The sequence below is a fragment of the Anarhichas minor genome, unplaced genomic scaffold, assembly GCF_050575085.1.
Source record: "Anarhichas minor isolate MPS153535 unplaced genomic scaffold, ASM5057508v1 ptg000017l, whole genome shotgun sequence".
Lineage (NCBI taxonomy): Eukaryota > Metazoa > Chordata > Actinopteri > Perciformes > Anarhichadidae > Anarhichas > Anarhichas minor.
The window spans coordinates 5,889,949-5,916,854 of NW_027466463.1; the positions used below are offsets into that span (position 1 = coordinate 5,889,949).

At 42.9% G+C, this 26,906-nt stretch overlaps 1 protein-coding gene across 1 annotated transcript; it reads left to right on the forward strand.

Annotated features, from left to right (window-relative positions):
* On the forward strand, nucleotides 1-26,906 carry nherf1a (NHERF family PDZ scaffold protein 1a). The gene is made up of 6 exons (XM_076093091.1): nucleotides 1-754; nucleotides 15,675-15,845; nucleotides 18,450-18,603; nucleotides 18,775-18,824; nucleotides 24,768-24,872; nucleotides 25,891-26,906. Exons 1-6 carry the CDS (start codon nucleotides 278-280, stop codon nucleotides 26,032-26,034), a joined length of 1,101 nt encoding a protein of 366 aa, XP_075949206.1. The 5' UTR covers nucleotides 1-277; the 3' UTR covers nucleotides 26,035-26,906.

Genomic DNA, 26,906 nt, shown 5'->3' on the forward strand with positions numbered 1-26,906 from the left:
CACCTCTGCTGAGCACGAGACGGGGTCCGATTGGAGGTGGAAGAAGAAAGATTGCAACATAGTTGCTCATAGAGGAGGATCTGAGAACCGAGCGGAGTGAAAGCGAAGCGGAAAGTTTACTGTGACTCAGTTCAGCGGAAGTGGAGCTTGAGCGAAGTCCGTACGCAACAGGTGTCAGAGTTGTTTTGTATGGTTGTTGTGCAACTCCCGGTTTTACGGCTCTGAAGTGGTTCGAATAGCTCCGAGAAAAGTTTCCGTCGGTCAGAAAAGCAAGAACATGTCAAACCTCCGACCCAAACTGTGCGTGCTGGAGAAAGGAGCCAGCGGCTACGGGTTCCACCTGCACGGAGAGAAGGGCAAGACCGGGCAGTTTATCCGGCTCGTGGAGTCGGACACTCCCGCCTCCGAAGCCGGGCTTTTCGCGGGCGACCGCCTGGCGTTCGTGAACGGGGAGAGCGTGGAGGGCGAGAGCCACCAGCAAGTTGTCGCAAGGATACGGGCCACCGCCGGGCCTCTGGAGCTTATCGTCGTCGGCGTCGAAACGGCCGAGCTGCTGGAGAAACACAACCTGCAGTGCCGAAGGGAGTTCGTCTCCGAGGGGATCCCCCTGCCCGGCGGGGACAGCGACTCTGACCGCATGGACGAGCAGAGCAACGGCGCGAGGGACTCGAGGGAGTCCACGCCCGCCCCGCGTGAGAACGGGGACGCTACCTCGGAGAGGTCGGAGAGGCTGAGTGTCAGCTCCAGCACCAAGGTACAGTAAAGCACGGCAACTCACTCCATTTAAGGTACTGCCCACTTCACTAATTTCCCCCTAAACTTGACATTACATTGTATTATGTTATGTTTATAATATATATTATAATGTGGACCACACATATGAATCTCACCTTGAGAAATGACGGTCAAAAGGTGAGCTGTTAACCTTTTGACCTGTGAATAGGAGCGGGCGTTATGGGTGAAATATTCTGTTATGTAATTTTTAACCAGCACATCACTGTACAGTATCATAGTGTTGTAAATCAATTGAGAACTTATCCAAAGGCCAATAATACATTTTTCTTGGTTGTGTGTGTGCTCGTCACAAAACACCCTCAGCTCAACAAAGTCCACCTACTTCTATGTTGCACAATTACTATTTTTATCCACAATTAGTTCCTTTGTTTAAAAAGTTTGTTTTGTTGACAAACTATCCGGACACAAAGTAATTCAAAGAGTTAGGCACTCCATGAATAAAGGTAATCAATCACATGAAAAAAAATATTGCCATAAAGCATTGGTGATCATTCATTTGCGGTATCATTTACAATCCCCATGTTACATCCAGAGCTGTTAAAGCGATAGCCACCATAGTGACGGTGTTAGCCACTGATGTTTGACATGTTTACATCATCTCACTATATGTTGACGTGAGCGTAAGCTGCAGTGTATGGTCATTAAAACACAACTCATTCCATATAGGAGTCCCATTCACTTGTCATATATTCGTCAGCCAGAAACAGCAGTGCCCCTGGCCTCAGATCATCCTGATCTGAGGCCAGCCCCTGCCTCTGAGCTGCAAAAGGTTGCGTGGAAATAGATCCCCCCCCCCCCCCCCATTAAGTAGCCACTTCCAGTGCCAGTGCCCTGCTGAGACTGAGAGTTGCCTCTACTCGATCCTGCTGAACAGAGCCTTTGTCATACGAATGCCTGTCAGTTTCTCCGCTTCCCATCTTGAATTCCCCGGCAGGTTTTGCTTGTCGGACCAGAGGCTTTTGTCGTTATAAGAATTTGAATTACTGTACTTTGACATTTCTTTCGTGGTATTACCACAAGCCTGTCTCTTTGAAAGACCAGGCTCTTGTTGTCTGTTATGAAACAGTGTTGGTATTCTCTCATAAACATGAGAAGATCTGCCAGTGCAAAGTCTGTGCCCTGATTTTACATGTGGTGTAACCGCTATATAAAATAGCTTAGTTATTGAGGTGTTTATGGAGGTCTGTGTGGTACGCTGAGAATAGTCACAGATCAGATCAGCCCAAAAGAAAAAAGGGAGCAAATATAACTTTTAGATCCCTGATCATGTTTTGTTGCCGTCGATACTAATTGCCGATCACTGATGATCCATACTGGTAGATACAGATCCCTTCATTGTTTGATTATAGCAGCTGGTCTACAAGGATCCAGAAGGATATTTATTTCTTTGCCACCGGTTCAAAAATCATTTGAACCGCTCTGAAGTCTGTAAACCATCAATAATTCTAACTGCTGGCCTTTTACTTTGTTATAGTAACTTAGAGGGTTTTTTTTCTTCATAAAAACACACAATTCAAATGATAAGGAAATAAAAGATTGTATTTGTATTGATAAAAACAGATCTTAGTAGTTTAATAATGTGTTAGAGCTGGTTAGAGCTAGTGTAAACGGCAAATTTTCCTCCTTCAAACAACTATTTATTCAAGTTTCTCACCAACGCTACATTTTACGAGATTACATTTGAACACATGACGTTATAATTCACCTTCGCCAAATACCAATACCACTTAAGAGAGCCTGAACGCATCATAACCTTCGTTCGTTAGCCGTTAGCGGGGCTTCCACCGCTTTTCCAATTAGAAAAGCATAAATGATGTCCTGATCGCATATTTTACTGAATATTGGCAGATAACGATCGTCAGTAAAACTTTATTTCACACTGTGACGGTTAATGTCAAACTCTAATTAATCCACGGTTCACATGGGTGCCGAACCGTGAGGGGGGGGATCTGTATGGATCCCAGATCAACAATGGGCCGTTAAACCACTAATGAATGTACTGGTAGGCAGTCAGTGCCTTTCATGGATTACATTGTAAATTCTCATTCTTGGATAGCTATAGATTGTTGTTAGGGCTCGAAGTAGTGGTTATTTTCACTATTGATTACTCTGTTGCTAATGGATAAAGGTTTAAAAGGGCCGTGCACAGTGAGGATCATGTTACCACTGTACGGTGCTACATTGGGTGTCGGCAGTGTTGGAGTTGGCTTGTACAGTCTCGTGTTTATAAATGTGGACCCTCCCAAAAATGGGAAGATGTCACAAGGACAGATACCTTTGTACCAACTCATTTTTCTACAGTACTACAGGTACTGTACCAAGGGATCCGGGCTCGAGGCTAACAGCGTCCTGTTGTCCCGGGAGTGACATAAAATGTCCCTAATAATACTACATCGTCTACAAGAGACCCATGTTGAAATCGGCAGGGGGAGAGCTAGTAATGTTAGCTGTTAGCAGCAGTTGGGCAGCACAGTCCTGCTTGGCTAAATAATGGAGCTAACAGCTAACGTATGGAGGTTTCATTGAGTACACTTTGATGTATTAAAGCCCTAATCAGAAACAAATTGTATTGGGGGAATGTGAATTATAACGATATCATGATGTGTTGAAATGTAGTCTTGTAAAAGTTAGTTTTTGGCAGAAAACTTGAGGCAGATCGTCAGAGATTAATAATACATTTGCATAAACCAGCATGCAAACGGTAATAAAGGAGTGTAGGTTGAAGTACATGGCGTTTGTTTTTGTTTTTTTATTAGAATCGAGAATCGTGGAATTCCCCTGGTGTTATTATCAACTACTACACTTTTGGTATTGTGACGTCCTTCTCACTTGGCTCATTGCTGATATGCAGATGCTTTGTTGAAATTCTAATTTGAAACACATCTTTTCCATTATAAACCCTCCTCCCAACAGGAAGTTGGATCAACCATTCAGTGTGTGCTTTGGCCGGTTAAACATAACACCCTCCTCTGTTTTGATCAACGGACACATGTTTATTCACAGAAGCATAATCCTGGTCTAACTATCCAGTCACTCCAGCATATAACCCAATGACATTTCTGAGTTAAATCAATTCATTTCAGTGGAATCCCCGAGGTCAGCAGGTCTGTGCTCGGGATTGAAGTAAATTAGAGCAAATCTTTAGTGTGAAGTTAAAAACAGCGTCACAAAATACATGATTTTCTTTGCTTAAGTCTGAAAAAGTTTTGAGTCAAGACCTAAGTGTAGCATTTAGAATGCTAAACAGGTTATTGCTAATTAGGAGCAGTGGGAATGTTAGGCTAACTTTAATGCCGACCACCTAACAATAGCCAAGTTTCCATCCACATTTAGTAAAATTTGAAACAAATTTTAATTTCCATCTACTACTGTTGGAAGCAAGAGTTGTAACGGTCAAATTGAAAGTGCAACATAAAAATGTAACAGATGTTTTATTGATTTCAAAAGATGATATTAATTAAAGCTACCAAAGCTTTGATGCAAGGAATTAAATTGTGTCAAGAGCTCATTGATCTAATGTCTGCAAAGTTAACTACTTAATGCTGTCTCCTAGGTAGCATTAGGCTAAGAGCCAGCTAACCTTAGCCCCAACCTTCTGTGCGGCCTCAAATGCCGAGTGAATTTGGCAGCTGCCGTTGCTTCCCTGACTCTAATCCACACCTCTGCTTTCCCTGCATGGATCTCCTCCATGTTGGCCCCTGTTCCGCGGTTATAAAGGGGACGTCTAGATCTCCGTCTCCTTCCATGCAGGCGGCTCACGCCCCGTCACTAATCCTCCGACCTCCAGTGGAGTGAGAAGCCCAGGCTGGCTGGGATGCTGCAAACCTCCAGCCACATTCCTCCCTGATGGGAGTCTTGGCAGAGCCTGACTGATGGTCCTATACTGGCCTCTGATAGCGGCCTCTCAGTGGGATACACTTGAGTGAGCTGGCCAGTGATGACGTGGAACGAGCCCCGAGCACAATCGCGGTTACCACTCAAACAATAGTCCCTTTCACATGATTGCCTTTTGATTGCACTTGGTATTGCAGTGCAGGGCTCGGCCACCACATGTTTGTTTTTCACACTAAATTAAGAATAATCATCACGGTCATAGTCTCGGCAAAGACTTTGATATCTAATACCACAAAGATTGCTTTTTTTTTTCGAAAGATAAAAGCATGAGCTCAAATGAGCATGTCATCATATTTTGGTAACATCCTGTCCTCCAGCACACCGAGGGCCTTCTGTCGGTCACCATAGAGACCCCCGGCAGCAGAAAGAGGCTTTGTCCGCCGTGTTTGCATGGGGAGAAAGGCTCGCGGGCCAGGGGAGGAAAGGAGAGAGGACTCTCACGCCTCAACAAGGAGGCCACGCTGACCCTGAAATACCGACAGTGTGTGTGGGGGGGGGGGGGGGGGGGGGCTGTTCACCAGATTAAACAGCAATTTGTTCTGTACTCGTAGATGTGAAAATGTCAAACAAATGGGGATCTAGTGAGGTCCTAAATAGAAGGGCTGTTACAAGTGTTGAAGCGAGATTTGATATAATGAGGTCCTTGACCAAAAATCCAGCCATTTCACACCCGGCTCATTATATTTGACCCGGCTCACCGTGCTCCACTCACTGTTTGCAGTTCCGGAACACCTGAAGACTTTGAACCTCGGCCTCTCATCTTGCCAGCTGATCATTTCTTCCTCCATGTTTCACAACATCTCTTATCGCTCAGCTCGTATAAGCCGGAGATCTATCTGAGGAGAGAACGCTATGAATCCAGATTACTGTCGTATCGCTCAGTGTCGCCGCAGGTTCCTACGTTGTACTCCATGGATAGAATGCCTGAAGTTATAATTGAACCGCAAAAGATTAGAGAAAGCCTTGATGTGCACCTGCGTTATTGTCAAATTGAAGTATTTTACGGGTTTTGATGGCGCTGAAACGATGAGGATTAATCCATTTTATAGCTCGTACAGATATTTTAAAAGCTCTTATCAGGAAGAAACTGAATATCAATAAGTGTGGACATAATCATTAAAAGGACATTTTACAGATGAAAATAGACTTGTGAATGTTCCATGTTGGACAGACTGTGATGGCAACTTTTGTACTGCAATTATTCATCGGTCGGCATACAATACCGATGTGTGTGTGTATATATATATATTTGCAATAACGATTATCGGCATTTATATCGGCCCTCCCGAATTATCATGTTAATTGTCTATTTTGATAATGATAAACCGTTTTAAGTCAATTATCAAGCAGAAATGCCAAACATATGCTCGCATGTCAAATGTGAGGATTGTTGCTGCTCCTCTGTTTGATATTACAGTAAATTTAATATCTTTACGTTTTGGACTGTTGGTTACACAGAACAAGACGCTTTTTTAAGTTCAGGACATTTTGATGAATATTTGTCAGTATTTATTTACATTAGTCAAAGGGATTAGTTGATTAAACTATATATATATAATAATTGAAAAAAAAATTTGTTGCAGCCTGTTTCTTCCGCACCCCAACCTGTTCTTTGGTGCAATGTCTCAATCTACGTATGATTGAGAAGTAAGTTCTACTTTGAGTGCAAACGCAGCGTTTGCCTTTCCACTTGTAACTTTAGCAGCGTCGGTGTCAGAGGCTCATGGTACACTGACTCATAACAGACAGTACCATGGGCTCACATAGAGAGATTCCCGTAGCGTTGCTGGATCTGGACCTGGTACATGACCTCCTCTACTGACAGAATGGAAACAGTAAGACCCCTCAGCATTGATCCCACAATTATCATTCTCACACTACGTGCTGAAAGGCTTTTAAATCTGGAACGGAGGTAGACATGCTGCTAGCAAATGCTCCGTCAAAATCATTACGTAGGATTTACATCTGATGTCATCATCTGATGGAGATGCTGTTTAAATACAGTGACACATGGGGACACACCCAGTGAGTGGCAGGCCTCACTTCTTTAGAGTCCCAACATCCCAAACATAGTTACAGATGTGTGTAATATTTAAATGAGTGGAGTATATCCTCATGTTTAAAAACAATCGGTTGTTTTACTCCGGCTGAATCTTAGAGGCATTGTCCACTGGAGCAACTTTCCATCAGATGGTTCTTTACCCAGGCTGCCATCCAAAACAAACTCCATGAAAGAGCCGCTGGCGTCATGTGACTGAGAGCCTCGCTGTTTCCTGAGTGTCAAAGTCTAAATCAACACGGATACTAAATAGCCTGTTGGTTGCCCGAGCTTCCCTTACAGTCCTTTTTTTCTTAGCAATAGAGCGAATGCAGTGTAGCCGTTTCATTATTTTCCTCTTGAGGTTGACCAAGGACACGTCTCTGCCACGGAGACGACAGGAGACTTAGTGCCGTCACTGCTGTGGTCACGCTGTCCCCTTCGGGTCGGACTGGACCCGGAAGTTAAGCTGTCCAATGAAAAGCCTGCGGATCCATCAAGATCTAATCAGGGTCTTTGGCCTGACAGGGATTATAATTTCATTCGGTGCAAGCAATTAGGATGTCTTTGAAGCCTCTCGTCCTCTGAAACTCTGAATGCAATCATAAAATGTTATAAATATATACCTCGAGCTTTGGGCTCAGCCTGCTTTCAGCTCCAATCAGTCAGCAGTTGCTAAATGGAGAGTTCAGCATGACCAAACGGATTGAGATGATGTATCATAGAGACGAGGGGGGGGGGGAATGAAAATACAATATCTTCTGACAGTTAACCCTCTGAGCCCCGAGTAGGTTCTGGGCGTTTTCTTTGCTCCTGTCACATTTCACTCTCTGTGGATTTTCACACATACATACATACATACATACATACATACATACATATATATGTGTGTGTGTGTGTGTGTATATATATATATATACACACACACACACACACATACTCATCGGCCACTTTATTAGGTACACCTGTTCAATTGCTTGTTAACACAAATAGCTAATCAGCCAATCACATGGCAGCAACTCAATGCATTTAGGCATTTTAACAAATTTCCCCCTGGGGATGAATAAAGTATACATCTATCTATCTATCTATCTAGATGTGGTGTAGACGACTGGCTGAAGTTTAAAGCGAGCATCAGAATGGGGAAGAAAGGGGATTTAAGTGACTTTGAACGTGGCATGGTTGTTGGTGCCAGATGGGCTGGTCTGAGTATTTAAAAACTGCTGATCTACTGGGATTTTCACGCACAACCATCTCTAGGGTTTACAGAGAATGGTCTGAAAATATCCAGTGAGCGGCAGTTGCGTGGACGAAAATGCCTTGTTGATGTCAGAGGAGAGTGGGCAGAGTGGTTGGAGATGATAGAAAGGCAACATTAACTCAAATAACCACTCGATACAACCAAGGTATGCAGAATACCTTCTCTGAACGCACAACACGTGGAACCTTGAAGCAGACGGGCTACAGTAGCAGAAGACCACACCGGGTGCCACTCCTGTCAGCTAAGAACAGGAAACTGAGGCTGCAATTCACACAGGCTCACCAAAATTGGACAATGGAAGATTGGAAAAACGTTGCCTGGTCTGAGTCTCGATTTCAGCTGCCACATTCAGATGGTAGTGTCAGAATTTGGCATAAACAACATGAAAGCATGGATCCATCCTGCCTGTATCAACGGTTCAGACTGGTGGTGGTGTAGTGGTGTGGGGGATATTTTCTTGGCACACTTTGGGCCCCTTAATACCAATTGAGCATTGTTTATACGCCACGGCCTACCTGAGTATTGTTGCTGACCATGTCCATCCCTTTATGACCACAGTGGACCCATCTTATGATGGCTACTTCCAGCAGGATAATGCACTATGTCACAAAGCTCAAATCATCTCAAACTGCTTTCTTGAACATGACAATGAGTTCACTGTACTTCAATGGCCTCCACAGTCACCACATCTCAATCCAATAGAGCACCTTTGGGATGTGGTGGAACGGGAGATTCGCATCATGGATGTGCAGCCGACACATATGCAGCAACTGCGTGATGCCATCATGTCAATATGGAGCAAAATGTGTGCGGAATGTTTCCAACACCTTGTTGAATCTATGCTACGAAGAAATAAGGCCGTTCTGAAGGCAAAAGGGGTCCAACCCGGTACTAGCAAGGTGTACCTAATAAAGTGGCCGGCGAGTGTATGTGTATATATAATTTACTGCACCTCTATGGAAACGGCACAATCATGGCTAGAAGTAAAGAGAACTCTAAAATGTATTTTGTTTGCAGTATAACAGTTACAATGCCATCAATCATAAAAAAAGAACGAATGCAAGTTGCATTTTTTGGAAAATTGATTTAACACAAATTGGAAAACAATACAATCTGGATATGCAAAATTTGTGATACCAATGTTTGGAAAAAATACATTGAGGCTATATGTGCTATATACATTGAGCTATGTACATCTAAACAGCCTCTCACGTCCTCTTCCTGCTCTGTGTTCAGCAGCCTGCAGTCAGTAGCAGTTTCACTGAATATTAATTGTTGGTAACTCATAACTTCCTAGGAGGACAGCGTTAAAATCTTTTTACAGGATCTGGTTAGAGCAAACGGTTTACTTGGGGCGGGATATTACATGAGACATGTAATATAAAATGTTTTTGATGGGAAAAAATATATAAAGAAGAAAACGGAAAAGCATGTTTTAAGAAAACATGCTTTTCAAACCCGCCGGTGGGTTTTGGGGTTCCACCAACTGACTCCTGTTAATGTGAAGAAGCACAGTTCTACACCACACACCTTTTATAATCTCTGAGCCCAGAGGAAAGACCTCCATTTATTTATATGCTTAGGACCATGATCAGACAGAACATAGACAAACGGAACATACAATCATAACAGAACGATGGCACGTGGCTAAAGTACAACAAATTTCGGCCAGTTGCTAACGGTTACGTTGCAGTCCTTTTTTTTTATTTTTCTCACCAGCACCCATATTTAGTACCAACTCTTGTTCTCTGCCCGTCACATTGCTGTTGCACTTATTAGAACACATCCTTCATCAGAGGCTGCTGAGTTTCTGAGTGGTATATGAACTCATTTTTCATAACTCTTTTGTCAAGGCCACTCCTGTATGCATGCACACACACACACACACACACTTTATCAGCATAGGGGTTGTTAGCTGTTGGGGTGGAACCGATGATGAAACCACTTCCTGTCCTTGTAGCGAGTTGCTATAGTGGTGAAGCCACATTATGTGTTTTTTGTCTCAGCCAGTTAATAATAACCATAATGCTACATGCAGGTCTGTGTAGTTATGTATTATGTAAACCAGCAATAGACAGCATGTCTCTTTCCAGAAATCGTGACTATTGATACTCCACAGACCTTGTTGTGAGCAGTTTCTTGAAGGAATTATTTGTCTTTCAACTCTAGCAGCATGCGTTTACACTCGGTATATCTTGAGTAGCTCGCATAGCATAGAAGTGCTAACGCTAGCTGATGCAGTGGTAGCATTCCCTGCCATCGTTGGCTCCACAGGTTTTTACACAGAAACGTTTAAGACTGTCACTTTCCAACCTCTCAGGGTAACGAGCATCACGATCACACAACGTTCAACCACGACTAGCTCCAAATCCACTAAACCAGCCTAAAAAAAAATCAAGATTAATCTGAAACCATTGCATGACAGCAGATCCGGATAGTTGGTTGGTCCCTGGTCAAAGCCGCCTGCCCCGCTATGATTGGTCAGTCTGTGTTAGAGGAGCGTGACTCAGCAAAGGCAATGATAAATTCAGTTGCACAAGCCCAATGCTTGGACTGTAGCAAAAAAGTTTAAGACGCTGATGTGTTTGAGGACAACCTGTATGGGCGGTTCTACAGAAATGGCTCCTTCAGTTCTCCCACACTTTGTTTGAGACGTAGCCCTTTCTCTCTGTAGAATTGTGCCCAGAGATCGTCATAAAGGTTTCAAATGGCACATAAATGGTTTAGTGTTTCAGCCTCGGTTCAAGGTCCTCATTATGTGACGGGATCGGAGCACAGGATCTGATGTTTAACTACAGCAAGCTGTAAAACCATTAACCTCTGATATTCAACAAGCTTAGGGAATGTTTACACCGGCTGCCTGCTGCCTCTTGTACCATCGCACTTAAATAGGCTAAATCCTGCGTTCACACGGTGGCTATTTGTAGCCAGATGTTATTTCTGTGTTTGCACAGGCACACGACTGGGCCCGCAGCCAGATCTCTGCAACCGATATTTCCTTTTTCTGGTCCCTTTTGTGCAGAATCCCCACCAGTGCTCTGTGGTTGACCTTTCACCTCTCTGCAGAGGACAGGCTTGAAAAAGGCAAACATTAAACATTGTTTTCCAAACGGGAGATTTTACTGGGGGCCTGTTTTTAGCAATAAATCATCGTTTAGTGTGCTTGTCTTGTGCAGTCCAGAAATTTTTTGTCATGGTACCCCAAGCAACCCAACCCCCAAAATGACATGCATATGTGCACAGACAAGTTTTGGTTTTCACACTTTTAGATTTATTTCTTTATATTAAGTTTTAATTTTTCTGAAAGGCTGAGCTCCTGAAACCTCGTGAGCTGGTAAACGTACGAGCGCGACACGTTGTAGTTTGTGTTCTTTCATGGATGTGTTGACGTATAGATACGGTATGTTCCACTGGACTCGCAACAGCATGTGTGTGACAAGGCGCCGCATGCCAACACGGCTGATTTCTGTGCTGCTATGTCTTCCACTGCAGGGGTCATTGGTTTATCATATTGTTACCGTGGGCCCGTCACCAGACATCTCAGAGAAGCTTCATCTCTGACGGTTACCTTCAGCAGCGGATGTTTGCTGTTGCAACAAACCTTGTTTCATTGCCGGCATGTTGGAGACACTCAGTGGGACTTTACCCAGCGGTGTCATTATCAAACGCCACCGGCTGTCACTGAGACTGGTTTGCTGTGCGGCTCTGCTGACACTGTGGTTTTCCTGTGCGTGTCTTGAAACCCTGAAAAAAGTCAGAAAGTAGTACTCAAAATGTCTCTTGAAATGCAGCATGCATTGTGTTCCACTGATGTGAAAGAATTCTTTGTCTGTCTTCCACTCGCTCCGAGGGTCTTCTTCGTATTGTTTGTGTTCACTGCTGCAGACCATAAGCATGCAGACGGGCGAGATTACGTCTCAGTTTGAGCTGGAGGCCAAAGTCCCAAAGCAGTAGGCTGAAGGTACACGTCACAAATGTCATTTGTTGTTGGGTGTCAGAATCAACTTCGACATGTTTTCACATGCCTTTGAGATGACAAGCTGTGATTGGAATGTTTCAGAGAGAGAGAACATGTTAGTAATAGTTAAGATTAGCATTCTGCACTACAGTGGGAGTTAAAGGACGTATCCGGATCAAAGATGAGTCCTCGATTCCTTGAATTGATGCAGAGGGAGTCACCATAGACCTGCACATACAGCCACAAATATACACTGTTTGATTGTATCAAAAATACATGTACTAAAAAGGATTTGAAATTTCCATCATAAACATATTTCGATGTTTACTTTTGTGCATCAGCTTGTTCTGTGCACCCAGCTCGCTAATCGCTTCAATAACGACTCACTTCCTCCGCATGTCGGCAATAGTAGAATTATAAAATGCAGAATTTAACTGGACAACAGCTGTAAAGACAACAAGGTCAGCAACGCCTGTAATCACTTATCCATGTTGAATTAACCTGCTAGTCGATTCTGGAAAAGGGTCACGTGATAGGGGCGTGACGAATCAGTGAAGGACACGTCGTGACTGCTAAGAATTTAAAACGTATACGGGTACGCCCGTCCACACTAGGAGGTAACCCCGGAGTCTCCAAACCTTTTTAAACGTATCCGTTTTTAGTGCTCTAACACTCGTAGCAAAAGATATGTGTTTTCAAATAGAGACGTAGTGTGGACATGGCCTCAGAGGGTCAGGGAGACCTGTGGACGACACACCGATGGCCCCTTAAGTGTGAACAAAAGATGCCCATCAGTAAGGAGCAGAGAGACTAGAACCACTAACTAGTCCAAATCACAAAAAAAGAAAAGACTTGATAACAGCAACAACAATCAGATCTTTAGTCTCCCTGAACATCTGCACAACGTCTCTTCAGATGTTGAGTTTGAAGAAACAGAGCAGTAACATAATGCACAGCAGCTGTTATGACTTTATTATCAATAAATTACAAAATTTAGTCTTACAAATATCACAACTTTATTCTCAAAATGTTATGACCTTATTAATACATATGTGGGATACGTCTTGAATGTGTCTAAAGTTTTGAAGATGAGCATAAATGTTGCTGAAACACATTTGAGCTAATAAAGGCCAGGGGCTTATACATGTAATTAAATTAATGAATGTATTAATAAATGTGCCACATGCACATTTAAAGAGCTTACTTCCCCCAAACAAAAGACACAAGAGAGAGGAGGGAAAGTAAATCATTCCTACATGTGCTGACTCAGCAGGGAATAATAAATATTTGAAAGCAAAACAGAATACCTGAGAGCCTTAAAGTCATTTTATACTTTGAAAAAATAAAATAAGAAATTGATAAAACATTTCCACAATAATTCAGTAATTCACCAGAATGCAGGACATGAAGTATTCCCCACATAACGTGTGTCAAACCTGCTGACTGCTTGTATAACGTTGATAACGTTGATAATTGCAGCGTCTCCACAAGTTCCGTGCCATATTAGAGCGGAGCGTGGAGTACTGCATGCTGCAAATGCTGCAGATTACATGAAAACTTGATTGGCATGTGGTGCACTTTGCACCTCACCTGTTCCCTTATCGTCTTCAGCCACCGCTTATGTGGGCTTTGTCATAAATGATGATGATAAATGATTCCATCCAAAGGTCCTCCCAAGATCACACTGACTCACTCGGAGCGTTTCAGCAATCATCAACCACCCCGAGTCCACAGAAACCCTCGGACCGACGCAGAGTCCACTCTGAGTGGGCGAGGTGGGGACACGCCTTGAGAACGCTGAGGTTGTCACTTTCTGAAATGGTCACTTTGCAGGGAATCATTTACAGACATGTGACAACGCTGTAGATAGCGGTGCTTTTTATCACGTGAATGAGGTGCATTTTATCAGAGCCTCGATTGGTCACGCCTGTTAACTGCTCGGTGCACGTGTTGGCTGTAAACGGGTTTGGAGGTTGAATCTGTGCCCTCCACCGAGTGGACGGTTCTGTCTATCAGGCTAGTTTAGAGGCTGTGGAAGACAAATCACTCTGAGAAAAGGTGAAATAATAATAGTATCCCAGAATGTTCTTTTCTGCCTGTATGTCTGCAACACATCCACCAGGCTGGACCACATCTACAATGTTCACAGCCAAACGAGTGTGAAACTATCTAATTATCTCGATTGTGCAAGTTTAAAGTACAATTGGCAGCAACAACACTAGGAAGAATAAAAGTGATATTGGCGTATTGGAAAATGTCGACGCCTTCTTTATGGAGCTTATGTAATAGGATTCCGTTCAGCAATGATTTCCAGGAGTCCTGTAATAAAGCCGGAGCTCATGCAGCAGTGCTCTGATGTTAACAGCTGAAGTGAGGTCCTTCACGTGGGATTAGACACTTAACCAGGTCTACAGTAGGCCACTGCAGGATTAGCAGAGACCTGCTGCTGATTCATTCAGTTGGTAAAGGAAGTCAGCTGACTTTTGTTTCTGCCCGTGCATGTTCATGACCTCATGTTGTGCTTTTTCAGGTCTGACTCAATGCCGTTTGTCAAATAAGCATTGTGCGCCGTTGTGTAAATAGGGAAGTTACGTGACGTCCATAGCTCGTCATTTACAGCAAACCTGTATTGATTGTGTTGGTGTGGGATCTCAGATTGACGTAAAACACATGGAAGAGCCCCCCCCGCATCGGAGAAATCTAAGATTAATTGCACTAAAATGGATGGACATGGCACTGGGCGAAAGCAGCCGTTAAGTAGCATGTGTCACGTCCTTTAATCCCAAACGGTCCTGTGCTCACCGGCCTCTCCCCCTGCTGCTGCTGCTGTGTGTTGTCTGATTCTGAGGATTGCTGTGACAACTTAGTTTAATCACCGTGTGTCACAGCAACCCTCCTCCTGAACTGGAGAGGCAGGGATTGTACTTGACCTAACACTTCTAATGGTTATGATATCGTCACTGGAGTAATATGATGAGATGATCACTGGAAAATAAAAATAAAGTCTGTCGTATATAAAACAGCCAAATAACAATGTCAGATGACGCATGGTGTAACGTTACCAGAACGTTTTTTGTTTTTTTTTAAAGATATTTTTGTGTCTTTTATTGCCTTTATTAGAGCAGCTGCAGAATGAGTGGAGAGGGTCCGACCGGTCAGATTACCACCAACAGAAACCCTTTGTGTGTGTGTTTGTAGGCCTCATGTATCAGTGCTGTCTTGTCCCCGCTGCCGTCTTTACAAAGCGCTTGGGGATGATTTTTCTCTTTCTGAAAAGTGTTTGTGCAGACCAGATTTACCGCTGCGATAAGCCAGCCCACTTCCAATTTTCCGAGTTTACACAGCAACACATTGTTGGGTCTCCGTGTTCTCCCACACTGAAGAGAATGGTTTAGCTCCACCCTGAAATCCACGCTTTGATGGAGCGTCACAAGAGAATGGTTGCTCGCCGTCAAAGCGTGGATTTCCCCCAAACAGGGTGGAGCTAAACGTTATGCAGATCGACGTGTTTCTGTAACCGATTACGTCATACGAGTCTTTTAAGATTGTGAACAATTGTGCGATCAAACTTTTTAGAAAGTCTGAAATCTCAGCAGCCGTTGGGGACACAGGAGTGAGTGTTATTAATACTGCTGAAGTCCACATGGATGTATATTATTGACATTAAATAGAGAGGGACCTGCTCACACCCTTCAGTGAACGGTGGATGTTCTCCTGTCTGTGTGCAGGAGGAGCGAGGCGGGCCGCGGCCTCGTCTCTGCCACATGAAGAAGGGAACCAGCGGCTACGGCTTCAACCTGCACAGCGAGAAGTCCAAACCGGGCCAGTTCATCCGAGCGGTGGACGACGACTCTCCGGCACAGAGAGTGGGCGTGAAACAGCGGGACAAGCTCGTCCAGGTACGCCACACACACACACACACACTCCCTCCTCCTCCAGGTCACACACACACACACACACACACACACACACACGAGTGTTTTGCCTGATACTGTGCGTCTGTTTTATTTAGTTTGTATGTGTATCAGCTGTAATCCTATTACATCAGTGGGGAAGCTGAAAGCCAGAGGGGGAGGGGGGGGGGGGGGGCGTGCGCGTGCAAATACTGTATGTTTTCTTTCTCCCCCGCTTTGTTTGTGTGAGGAGCATGCCTTCTGTCCATGTTGACCGTGGCGAGGTCAGAGTTAATCCACTTACTGCGTCTGTGGGCTGCATCGCTGCCTGCTCAGTCTGCAGGGTGGGGGGGGGGGGGGGCTGTGGAGATGACCACATCTCTACATGCTGTATTCACCATGAGATAGAAACTTTAAACTGGTTTTTAGAGGTAGATTTCGGGAAACGAGATGCTTGGAATTGAATGAATGTTTCTGTGGAGGGGTCCACTGGAGTGGAATACAGCCGTACCACCTGTTCAACGTTCACACCCACAGTGGGAGTTGGTGAGACCGAGAGATGAGGGCACTCCCACCTCGGAGCTTCCTCCCACAGGAATTCCTTAGTGTCTTATCTCCCAGGAGGCATGATTAGTTCCATCTGTGGGAGTGTGCTTGCATACCTGTAACCCTCTGTAACAACACCGTTACCAAACATTCTCCATCACTGGAACCATCACTCTCCTGTTGGTCCTCATCACGGTCATTACGTTTCACCACAGCCACACCAAAAACATCATCATTCACTTACTTAGTGGGAATAATCAGTGATACCTTATAGTTTATGTCCAATGTTTGGAGTGCTAGTCATTGTTATGTGATCAGCTGTAGTGTCACATAGTTGTAATGCTGCCTCTGATGCTATCTTAAATAGAAAAAGAATAAAGGCCGAGTACACTACAGTTACCAATAAGTCTAATGTGAGAACATGTCCCGCTCTAAGCTATGGAGAGCAGCGTTCAGTATTAAATATATGAATAGGACATGATTAAATGAATGATCCTCTTTCAGCCCATCACGTTGCTCCAGCCTCTCAGCAGACTCACCAACTGCCAGTTAGCTGATGGGTAGAGCCGGGTTCTTGATGAAGCTAAAAGTCTGTGTATCATGTGAGTTTTGACTTTGAACTCACCCTACAGTTAGAAAACCTCTGAGGCTAGATGGACAAACACACTACATTTACAATACAGTGCAATATATTTGCCCTCCAGCATGTTCTGCTGTCAGTGATGATGCAAAGTGTTGATTATTAGTAAGTCTCCAAACAGATGACAGACGTTTGAGAAAGGGCATTTAGGAAAAAGAAATGTATATAATGACCAAAAAAGAGAATTGAAATTACTTTTAGTCATTAATTAAACAGTTTATATTGTCGTATCTTGCATGCGACAGGTCTGTTGAAGTGATGATGAAGGATGCTCCGTGGACACTGTTCTTGCTGGTATAATAAAGTTTATTACAAACAAGCAACACATGCCATTACAGACGTCTAGATCGTCCGGAGGTCTCAAGTCGAATCCGAAAGTCCCTCCTTTAGGGCTCTCGCTTCATCTTTATATAGGGTACATGTCATGCAACATCTGGGCGGAACAATGAGAGAATGTATGTGGCCCCCTCATTCTACACATCCACCCTTCTGCCCCTGGTCTCCTGCACATCTGGTTTTCATCTAATACAACTACACTTGGGGTCTTCACTGTACTGTGTAAGACCTGAAAATATGCAAGGCCTGAAAATATACCACAATATAATTAGAACTATTGCAGCTATTTAGTAATTCCCTTTAATGTTGAACAGCTCCTTACCGTCACCAGTTGTACATCATCAGAGCTGGTAGCTCGTCTGATCACGTGTAGGTTTGTTCCAGCTGAAGTGCTTCTGAGCTGCTTTCTGAAAACTCTCCCCGCTCCAGTCAATGCACAGGAAGGGGAAACCTGTTTCCTCTCAGGGGTCAGTGAAGTTCATCCCGTTAAACTGCAGCTGTTGGTTTCACCCAATGGTTCGTCCTACTGACGGTTTGGTGTAATTTCCCCAAATCTCGAGCCGTTTGTTTGGTCTCACAACGAGGGCTCACTTTAAGATCACCCATCATTTATGCAAAATCTGTAGCGCTCAACCATAAAAGAGAATAAGGACTCAAGCTGAGGGGAATAGATTATGAACTGATTACTGTTTGTATGGATGTTGTTTTACACTATGGTCAACCCTGTCGACTGCTGGCTGTCCATGTTCCTTAATGTATCTACTTAAAACGGTGCGTTCTGGTTGAAGGACCATGCCACTGGTTTTACATGTGTTAACTCATTCACTACACTTATGGAAATGAAGTAGAAGGCCGCTGACTGTTGCTGGAATTCATCACAATGAAGATCAGTTCTTCATTTATTCTTTGCCACATTGTTATTCTGCACTTAAACTGCAACACCTTGTGACCACAATCTGTCTTTGACAAAATAATTGCAGACTTGGCTCTTTAGAACTGTGTGGGAAAACACACATCCAGTGTAGCAAGAGTCAGAGAGTGAACTCTCCTGTCTCCTCTCTCCTCTCTCCTCTTCTCTCCTGCCTCAGGTCAATGGCATGACAGTGATCGGCATGCAGCACTCAGAGGTGGTCGCGGCCATCAAGGCGGGAGGAGACGAGACCACGCTGCTGCTGGTGGACGCCGAGGCCGACGACTATTTTAAGAGATGCAACGTCCTGCCCACGGAGGAACACGTCAGCGGTATGACACACGGACGCTCTCACACACACCGATCACACTGTGGCTTTGTAAAAGATGACGCTTGTGTGTTTAACGTAACAGTGTAAAAAGATCAGGAACATAATGATCAGACATCTGGTTTGAACCGACTGTGGAGTAAATATGGATGAAGTTTCTTCTTTTCCCCCGTAGGACCTCTTCCTGAGCCAGTGTCAGAGAGAGCATCAGAGGAGGAGGAGGAGGTTAGTACACACACACACACACACACACAGATAGTGGCCTGGAAAAGCCCCACTGATTCTCTCTGGACATTCCTGGTAGCAGATTAGAAGTTCTGGACAGTGTTGTGAAGCACTCCGTCTGTCTTCATGTGTTTCCTGTTTCAAGACTGCACTGTTAAACACCAAAACACACGTGTTATAAAACGTTTGTAACTTTTAGTTACAGCGCATACTGTAACTGCCACGTCGGTGGATCGATTCTAGGCAGAGACCTGCGTCACATGTCTCTCTTTACTGTAGAATACATCATGTATGTTTAGACTGGTGAAGAGACTCTTCTACACTCATGTCCCATTGACAGTTAATGCAGTGTTGGTCAGTTCACATCAAGGTAGCCCAGCAACATTGCATCACATGATAAAACGGAGGACAACCTTAATCCCAGCTGATAATGGTACTATGACTAGTTATGACTATACTAATGACTTCTAAAGGGTATTGTAGCATTAAATATTACGCGTTCGTAAAGTTTGAGACACAGATTTAAAAGCTGCTCAGAATTGAGAATCGAGAGCAGAAGCAGAGATCGCCTGACTTCAGCTCCAAGTTTGGGTCAAGATCCAAAAACACTGGATCTTACACTTCCCATGATGCATCATGTGGTTGATGCTCGGTGCTCAGTTTGTAACTGGGGATAATCACTGAGCTAATTGTTTGGCTGTGAATGTATTTTAAAGATTTTGGAACTTCCTGCATTGCTGCTCAAGAAAGACTATTTAATGTCGATTAATTTTGTTTATTAATTATCTTTTTTTCTCACAATATAAGAGTAATCGATGAGAGTACTAGTATTGATCAAATCCTAACGATACCCATCCCTCATCACTATGACATCATCAGGGGTATTGTTTCAGACTTAATTAAGCTCCTCCCTCAGAGCCACAGAAGACATAATAAAACAGTTTTTATAATTTCTAGTAGTACCCATCATCATCATCATCATCATCATGTGTAACATCAGAGGAATGCTCCTTTAATGAAGCACTCTGTATTAAGCAACATGTGTTGTTGTGACAGTCCACAGACACCGCAAGGCGCCTTTATCAAAAGTAAACACTCTCCACCTCCTCTCTACACACACACACACACACACACATGGGAAAAGTGGATTGGCCCCTCTGGTGACATTGTGGCTGACCCTTCACCATGGCAACAAGAGCTCACCAGTGTGAGTTTCTGTGTCTCTGTCTCTCCCCTCCGTGTCCTGGAGGATCATGGGATTGAAGTGGCATTAACACTCAGGGTAAATTGGGGATTATGCTAATGAGAAGACTAACGAGCGCTGTTCACGTACCCACACATGCAGTTTCTACTCTACTGCAGCAACAATCACTGTGCGCGTGTGCGCGTGTGCGCGCGCGCGCTTCTGCTGCCACTGTTCAGTGGAGCAGCTCAGGTCCAACCGTTGGCATGAAACACTCCTTGACAAATAGTCATTGGGCCTCATTCACTAATATGTGTGCATGTTCTTACTTACTGTTTAAAGTTTTAAATAGTTTAAATTAGTTTAAAGTTTAGGTTTAGTTGACTTTGCGCGAGGTGGAGGCAGAAACACTTCTGTGAAGTGTTTCCACGGGAGCCACGATGATGGTGAATGTTGTCTCCTAGGATACGGACCGTGGCGCAGGTAAAAAAAAAGAAAAGGTTTGATATTAAAGTTGGTGCTAAAACACAATACAGCAGACCAGAAGCAAACAAAGGAAACAGGTGGAGGACGAGGCCCACTTTATTTGTCCAATAAGACCCGTCGCAATTTATGTCCAATCATCCATAAGTGTGACATGTCCAAGAAACGAGGCTGAAAGTGATGAACCAGCACAGACTTCCACCCAGAGTCCTTTACTTCATACTTGTGTTAGTGCTGCACCGACAAGTTGGAAGCATAATTCATGATGTTGACGTTCAGAAATTAAGTGTTTCTTATTTTTGCATGTCAGTTCATTCTGTTTAAAGCCGGTATTCCTGCAGTTTCAGATAAAGATCAGGCTCCACTGTCAGTATTCTACTATTCGTAGAACTAGAATCCAGTGGTGGCTGCGTACGATTGTTCCTCACTTGTGTGAACATTTTTAATAACTCAAAGAGTGTTTTGTAAAGTTAAGAATTATTAAATAAAAGATGGATGTAATCATTTCCAAAATTCATATTTTTATCTAATAAAACGTTCAGCTTCAGTCCTTATTTGTTGCCATTTAGCCTTTTGAAACAACATTTTCACTGTTTGCTCTCCTGCTGACCAGCAAGCACCCGACTAACAGCAGTCTAGCAGCACATGAATTACGTTTATGGAACCACAATAACTATTTTATTTTTTTTATTTGGTGTCATAAAATTTGACGGGCATTCCAAGCTTCACTTAAAAAACCCTCAATAGAAGCTTTGAAATACAAAGTGTTCTTAATTATTCTTAAGAGGGTGTTGACTTCATAGTTATGGAATACATTCGGCTAAATCATTCGTAAATTAATGGTTTTAAATATTGTTAAAATATCTATTAAAGTCCCTTTTTCCAAATTGACTTTGTTTTAATATGGGATGCATTTAGTGAAACGGTGTGTTTCCCTTCAGACAGCCGGCCAGGCTTTCATCACTTCAGCGTACACGAGCTCTGAGGCTACATCAACACGACTCCGTTTAAAACTAAAGCGATCTCCGTCCACACGGCATTTCAGCATCGTTTTCGAATTGATCTCCGTCCAGACTAACACGCCTGAAAACGAATATCACGTGACTCATCACGTACACTGGGCATGCGCGTGGTTGCCGATGTAAACAGGAAGTAGATTGGTTGCTAAGTTAAAAAAAAACGACAGAGTAATAAAGTAGTCTTTAATAATGAAAGGTCGTGTTTGATACTTAAGATCTTCTCTAAAATCTTCCTCTATAAACTCAAACAGACACAGTTCGTGGGAAGTTTTATTTTCAGACTTAACGTTAGTTACAGCGCTGCGGGTTTTGCTCTATCTCTCTCACACATCAAATTCACACGTCTCTCACTCGTTCCCTCGGTGGTGGTGTTGTCTGTTCTCACTCGTAGCTCTGCTGGTGGCTGAAGTCTCTGTCCTACTGGAGAGAAATTACTGCTTTTGTTCCTTTTACATTTTATCTGCCGACTTCACAATAGATGTGTAGAACAAAATAAGCATTAATAAGGACAGGAAAGTCTTCCGTTATGTGTCCATCACCCTCCCTAAAGCCGCAAACCGTGACTTCAGACGCTCGCTCCGTAGGGCTGATAACGCCGCTGGACACGCAGTTCACTAATCGCTCCAATAACAGCTGCTTCCTCCGTACTAATGCAGACTTTAACTGCACAACAGCTGTTTAAAGACAACAAGGTCAGCAACATCTGTAATCAGTTGTTAAATTAACCTGGTAGTCGATCGGTAATCAATGTTGTTGTTTGTGACTTCCGGGAATCGGTCACTTGATAGCTGTGTGACGAATCAGGGAAGGACACATCATGACTGCTAAGAACCAATCAAGTAGCGAACGTGTGGGCGTCATCGTTTCCAAACGTATCCGTTTTCGACCGTCCACACGAATATGCAACCCTGACGTTTTCAAACTTATCCGTCTTCGGGAGCGTTTTCAAACTCCTCCGTTTTCGGTGCTCGAAAACGCCGGCGTAGTGTGGACGCTCAGTGTAAACGTAGCAAAAGATATGAGTTTCCAAACAAAAACGGAGTAGTGTGGACGTGGCCTGAGGCAGCTCTATATTAGTTAGCTCTATATTAGTTAGCGCTACAAACTCGGGCGAGGAAATCTTGATTGTCTGTGAACAAGGCCCAACGGCTCAGCATGTGTTTAAGTGACATGAGTGGAAATAGTGTCCACTAAAAGAGGAGTGTCGACGTTGAAAAGCAGTTGGTGTGGTTCACTATGTGCATGTGTTGAAAGCCTCAGAGGGCTCTTGTGTTCTGCAGCATATTGTAGCATTTGTCCACTTAGAGTTTATCTTTAGAAGAGCAGCTGCTTATGAATTGGAGTCCATAAAGTGAGTGCTACAGTGTAACGTGCTGTAGATCAGGTCACACAGTGCAGTGTGGGAATGTGGACATGAGCAGGGATGTGTTGTTCTTCACCAGTGTACAGATTATTCAGATTATTCTGCTGGCACAGAGCTGCAGCGTTAATCAGTGAGTGATGAGGATATGACACAGCATGTCAGGGTTACTCACTGAGGGTGTACTGCCTCCTGCTGGACAGCAACTGTTTCTCTTTAAGACCTGTGCCTTCACCTGCATACAGTGGGCTGCACAATAACAGATGGCACCAATAACAGGGGAGCAGAACAACACGTGTGAGGAGAATTCATTAACAGATCCAGAGCTGACAGAATAAGGTCCACTTATGACACCGTCCAAAGCTCCAGAACAAGTGTGTGAGCAGGATTTATGTTACGCTATTATCACGGCCAAAACAATTCATAATAATGATGCTGTTGGGATATCTATAGAACATTTCAGTCTCTTTTTTGACAAATGAACTAAGGAAGTGAGATTGTGTAATCATTTAAGAGGCGCTGAATTATTTACATGATATTGTCATAAGTGTATTATAAACATATCAATATTTCATTTTTAAAATATCACAGTTATTGTCAACACTGGTGCATCATGACTCCCCTGCTCGTAGTACATAAACCAATATCAGGTTTTCACACCACAATTATCGGGGGGCCAAAATAATTTATAACGGTGTTGTCTCCATGTAAGAATGTTTTTAATAATGGTAAGAATGCTATCAGTCAGATTCATCTTTAAGTTTGTTTATTGGTTGTTTTTTCACATTTTTTGCAAATGAATTGCTTCAAAATACAAGATGGAGATAGTCTGTAACCATTTCAGAGGTACTGTATTATTTACACCATATTATCATGTATATGATTAATATGTCAATATTTCATTTTTTTTTTACATCACGATTAACGGTGATACAGGTCTATCAGGACAGCCCTAAAGTGGACCAACTGTCGGCCGCAAAAATCCATCATTTTCACAAATACAGCTTAAATCATACATATGTGAAGAATTTCTCGAGATGGTCTGAGACGGTTCACAGTGCGGACGATCTTTAGCTCTGTGATTGGTCTCATTAACGTGAATGTTGTCTGTGATTGGTCTCATTAATGTGAATGTTGTCTGTGATTGGTCTCATTAATGTGAATGTTGTCTGTGATTGGTCTCATTAACGTGAATGTTGTCTGTGATTGGTCTCATTAACGTGAATGTTGTCTGTGATTGGTCTCATTAACGTGAATGTTGTCTGTGATTGGTCTCATTAACTTGAATGTTGTCTGTGATTGGTCTCATTAACGTGAATGTTGTCTGTGATTGGTCTCATTAACGTGAATGTTGTCTGTGATTGGTCTCATTAACGTGAATGTTGTCTGTGATTGGTCTCATTAACGTGAATGTTGTCTGTGATTGGTCTCATTAACTTGAATGTTGTCTGTGATTGGTCTCATTAACGTGAATGTTGTCTATGATTGGTCTCATTAACGTGAATGTTGTCTGTGATTGGTCTCATTAACGTGAATGTTGTCTGTGATTGGTCTCATTAACGTGAATGTTGTCTGTGATTGGTCTCATTAACTTGAATGTTGTCTGTGATTGGTCTCATTAACGTGAATGTTGTCTGTGATTGGTCTCATTAACGTGAATGTTGTCTGTGATTGGTCTCATTAACGTGAATGTTGTCTGTGATTGGTCTCATTAACGTGAATGTTGTCTGTGATTGGTCTCATTAACGTGAATGTTGTCTGTGATTGGTCTCATTAACGTGAATGTTGTCTGTGATTGGTCTGATTAATGTGAATGTTGTCTGTGATTGGTCTGATTAATGTGAATGTTGTCTGTGATTGGTCTCATTAATGTGAATGTTGTTGGTTCTGTTTGTCAGGCAGCAGTAGAGCTGAAGCCTAAAGTGTCCGTGAGCTCGTCAGCCTCCAGTGCCTCCTCCAACGCCTCCCTGCCAGCAGCGAGCAGCAGCTCCCCCCCTGCAGAGGTACACAGAGCCACCAGACTGCTTCATTTAATTACTACTATTAACAATATACATATTTATTAAATGTCCATCACCTCACAATTCTTCTTGCCAGTAATAATGCCGATGCCTTAAGTAAGGAAAGCTTTATTTATGAAGCACAATTTAATCAATCAATGCTTTAAATACATACAAAGAAAAACATTAGAACAAAGCAAAACCATAACCAATAAACAAAACTCAAATAAAATCAATTAAGATGGAACAAAATGTGATTTTAAATACAGATCAATTGAATTAAAACAGAATTTATAATAAAGCAGATATGCAGTTCTATATAATACCTCTTTATTTACTGGTAGCTGTCTAAGCTGTTGGACATAACTTTGGATTCAAAGATTCTTTCTTAATGAATAGATCAGAACACGTGGCTCATGCTCATGTTTGTTGGAACACTCACACCGGTCACATGTTTTAATCCGTATTTATTTTGACAGCTGGGTTTTTGAACAGTGGTAGCGGTCAAAGTCTGAGCCTTTAGTGAATACAGTGGAAATATGTCGGGACTAAAGTTATAACTTCACAATACTCTGAGAAAAAGTTGCGAATCTGAGATAAAGACATAATTTTTGAAGAAACATTCATATGAGAATATTACAACTTTTTCCTTGAAATACATTTTTTTCTACTAAAGTAACAATTCATTTTATTATCGATGAATCAAAATGTCAGGAAACAGTGAAGAATGTCCCTCAGACATCCTTCACGTCCAAAACCTGAATATATGCAATTCACTATTCCATAAGAAAAGTTGTCCGGAACCAGGAAGTGTTTGCTTTATTCGCTTTAAACCACTAATTGATTCTCTAATTTCTCTGGAGAGGATGTCCTTAGAAGACACTTTGGTATAAAGTAGTGTGTGTGTGTGTGTAAGACCCTGAAGATGTCGAGAAGCCATCCACACTGTAGATCACAGGAGAGCACAAAAGGGAGGAGCCTGACAATGTGTTTGTGTGTGTGTGTGTGTGTGTGTGTCCAGGTGGAGCCTGCCCGTGCGGCTGACGGTCTGGGTCTGGGCATGTCACTGGCTCAGGCCAAAGAAAGAGCCCGTCAGAAACGAGCCGCCAAGAAAGCCCCGTCCATGGACTGGAGCAAGAGGAACGAAATGTTCGGCAACTTATAAACATCATCTTCATCATCATCATCTTCATCACCACCGCATCCATCTCCTCCTGTCTGTACTGCACCGTGTCTGCTCTCTGAATCTGGCTTTCCCTTGACACACAATGTTCATTTAGAACATTTGAATCTCTCATGTTCTACAGTATTATATGATGATTTTATTTGTTTTGATTTAGTTTTATTAATGGTTGAGTCACACAGGAATGAATGTTAATATATGAGGAAGAATATGTAAAGGAGACAAATAGTAATGTACAGTTTCTCTTATGAGAAGGACCATGTAAGGAATAATGGGGCATAGGAGGAAAATATTATTTACAGATTTTAAATGAGATTTTTAAATCTACAGTTTGAACAAATTTCCGATTTTGATGTCTGCAATCAGCACGTAAAATGAAAGAAATCCCTTTTGTCTTGTCAGTATCTGTGAATGATGAAGGCTGAATAACTCTCCTGAGCCCTTACTGCCAACACAACCATTCCATGAGTCGGTGTTCCTGTTGACTGTTGTAATCATCAACATGAGAGTCTTAAGGCGGAGAGCTCTGGTCGCCTCACTGGAAACGCGTCGTCATGTCTGTGCTTCTTTTGTTTCTGGTCGTGTAGCATTCAACGCAATGACAAATGTCGTCTTTTTCTTCACTTTGCTCTTAATAGACATTTGTACATATATGATTAAATGATTTTATTTTGACCGACTAGAGAAATGAAGCTCCTCAGTAAATTGTTTTGATTCTGCTGAGATTGCAGGAATATAAAGCTGCATCAGTTGGTCTGAGTATCGAATACAAGACGTTTACCATGTGAAAGTATAAAGTGTGCAGATGTACTGATGCTGGCTCTGTGCTGTACAATAAACATTTTGACATACTA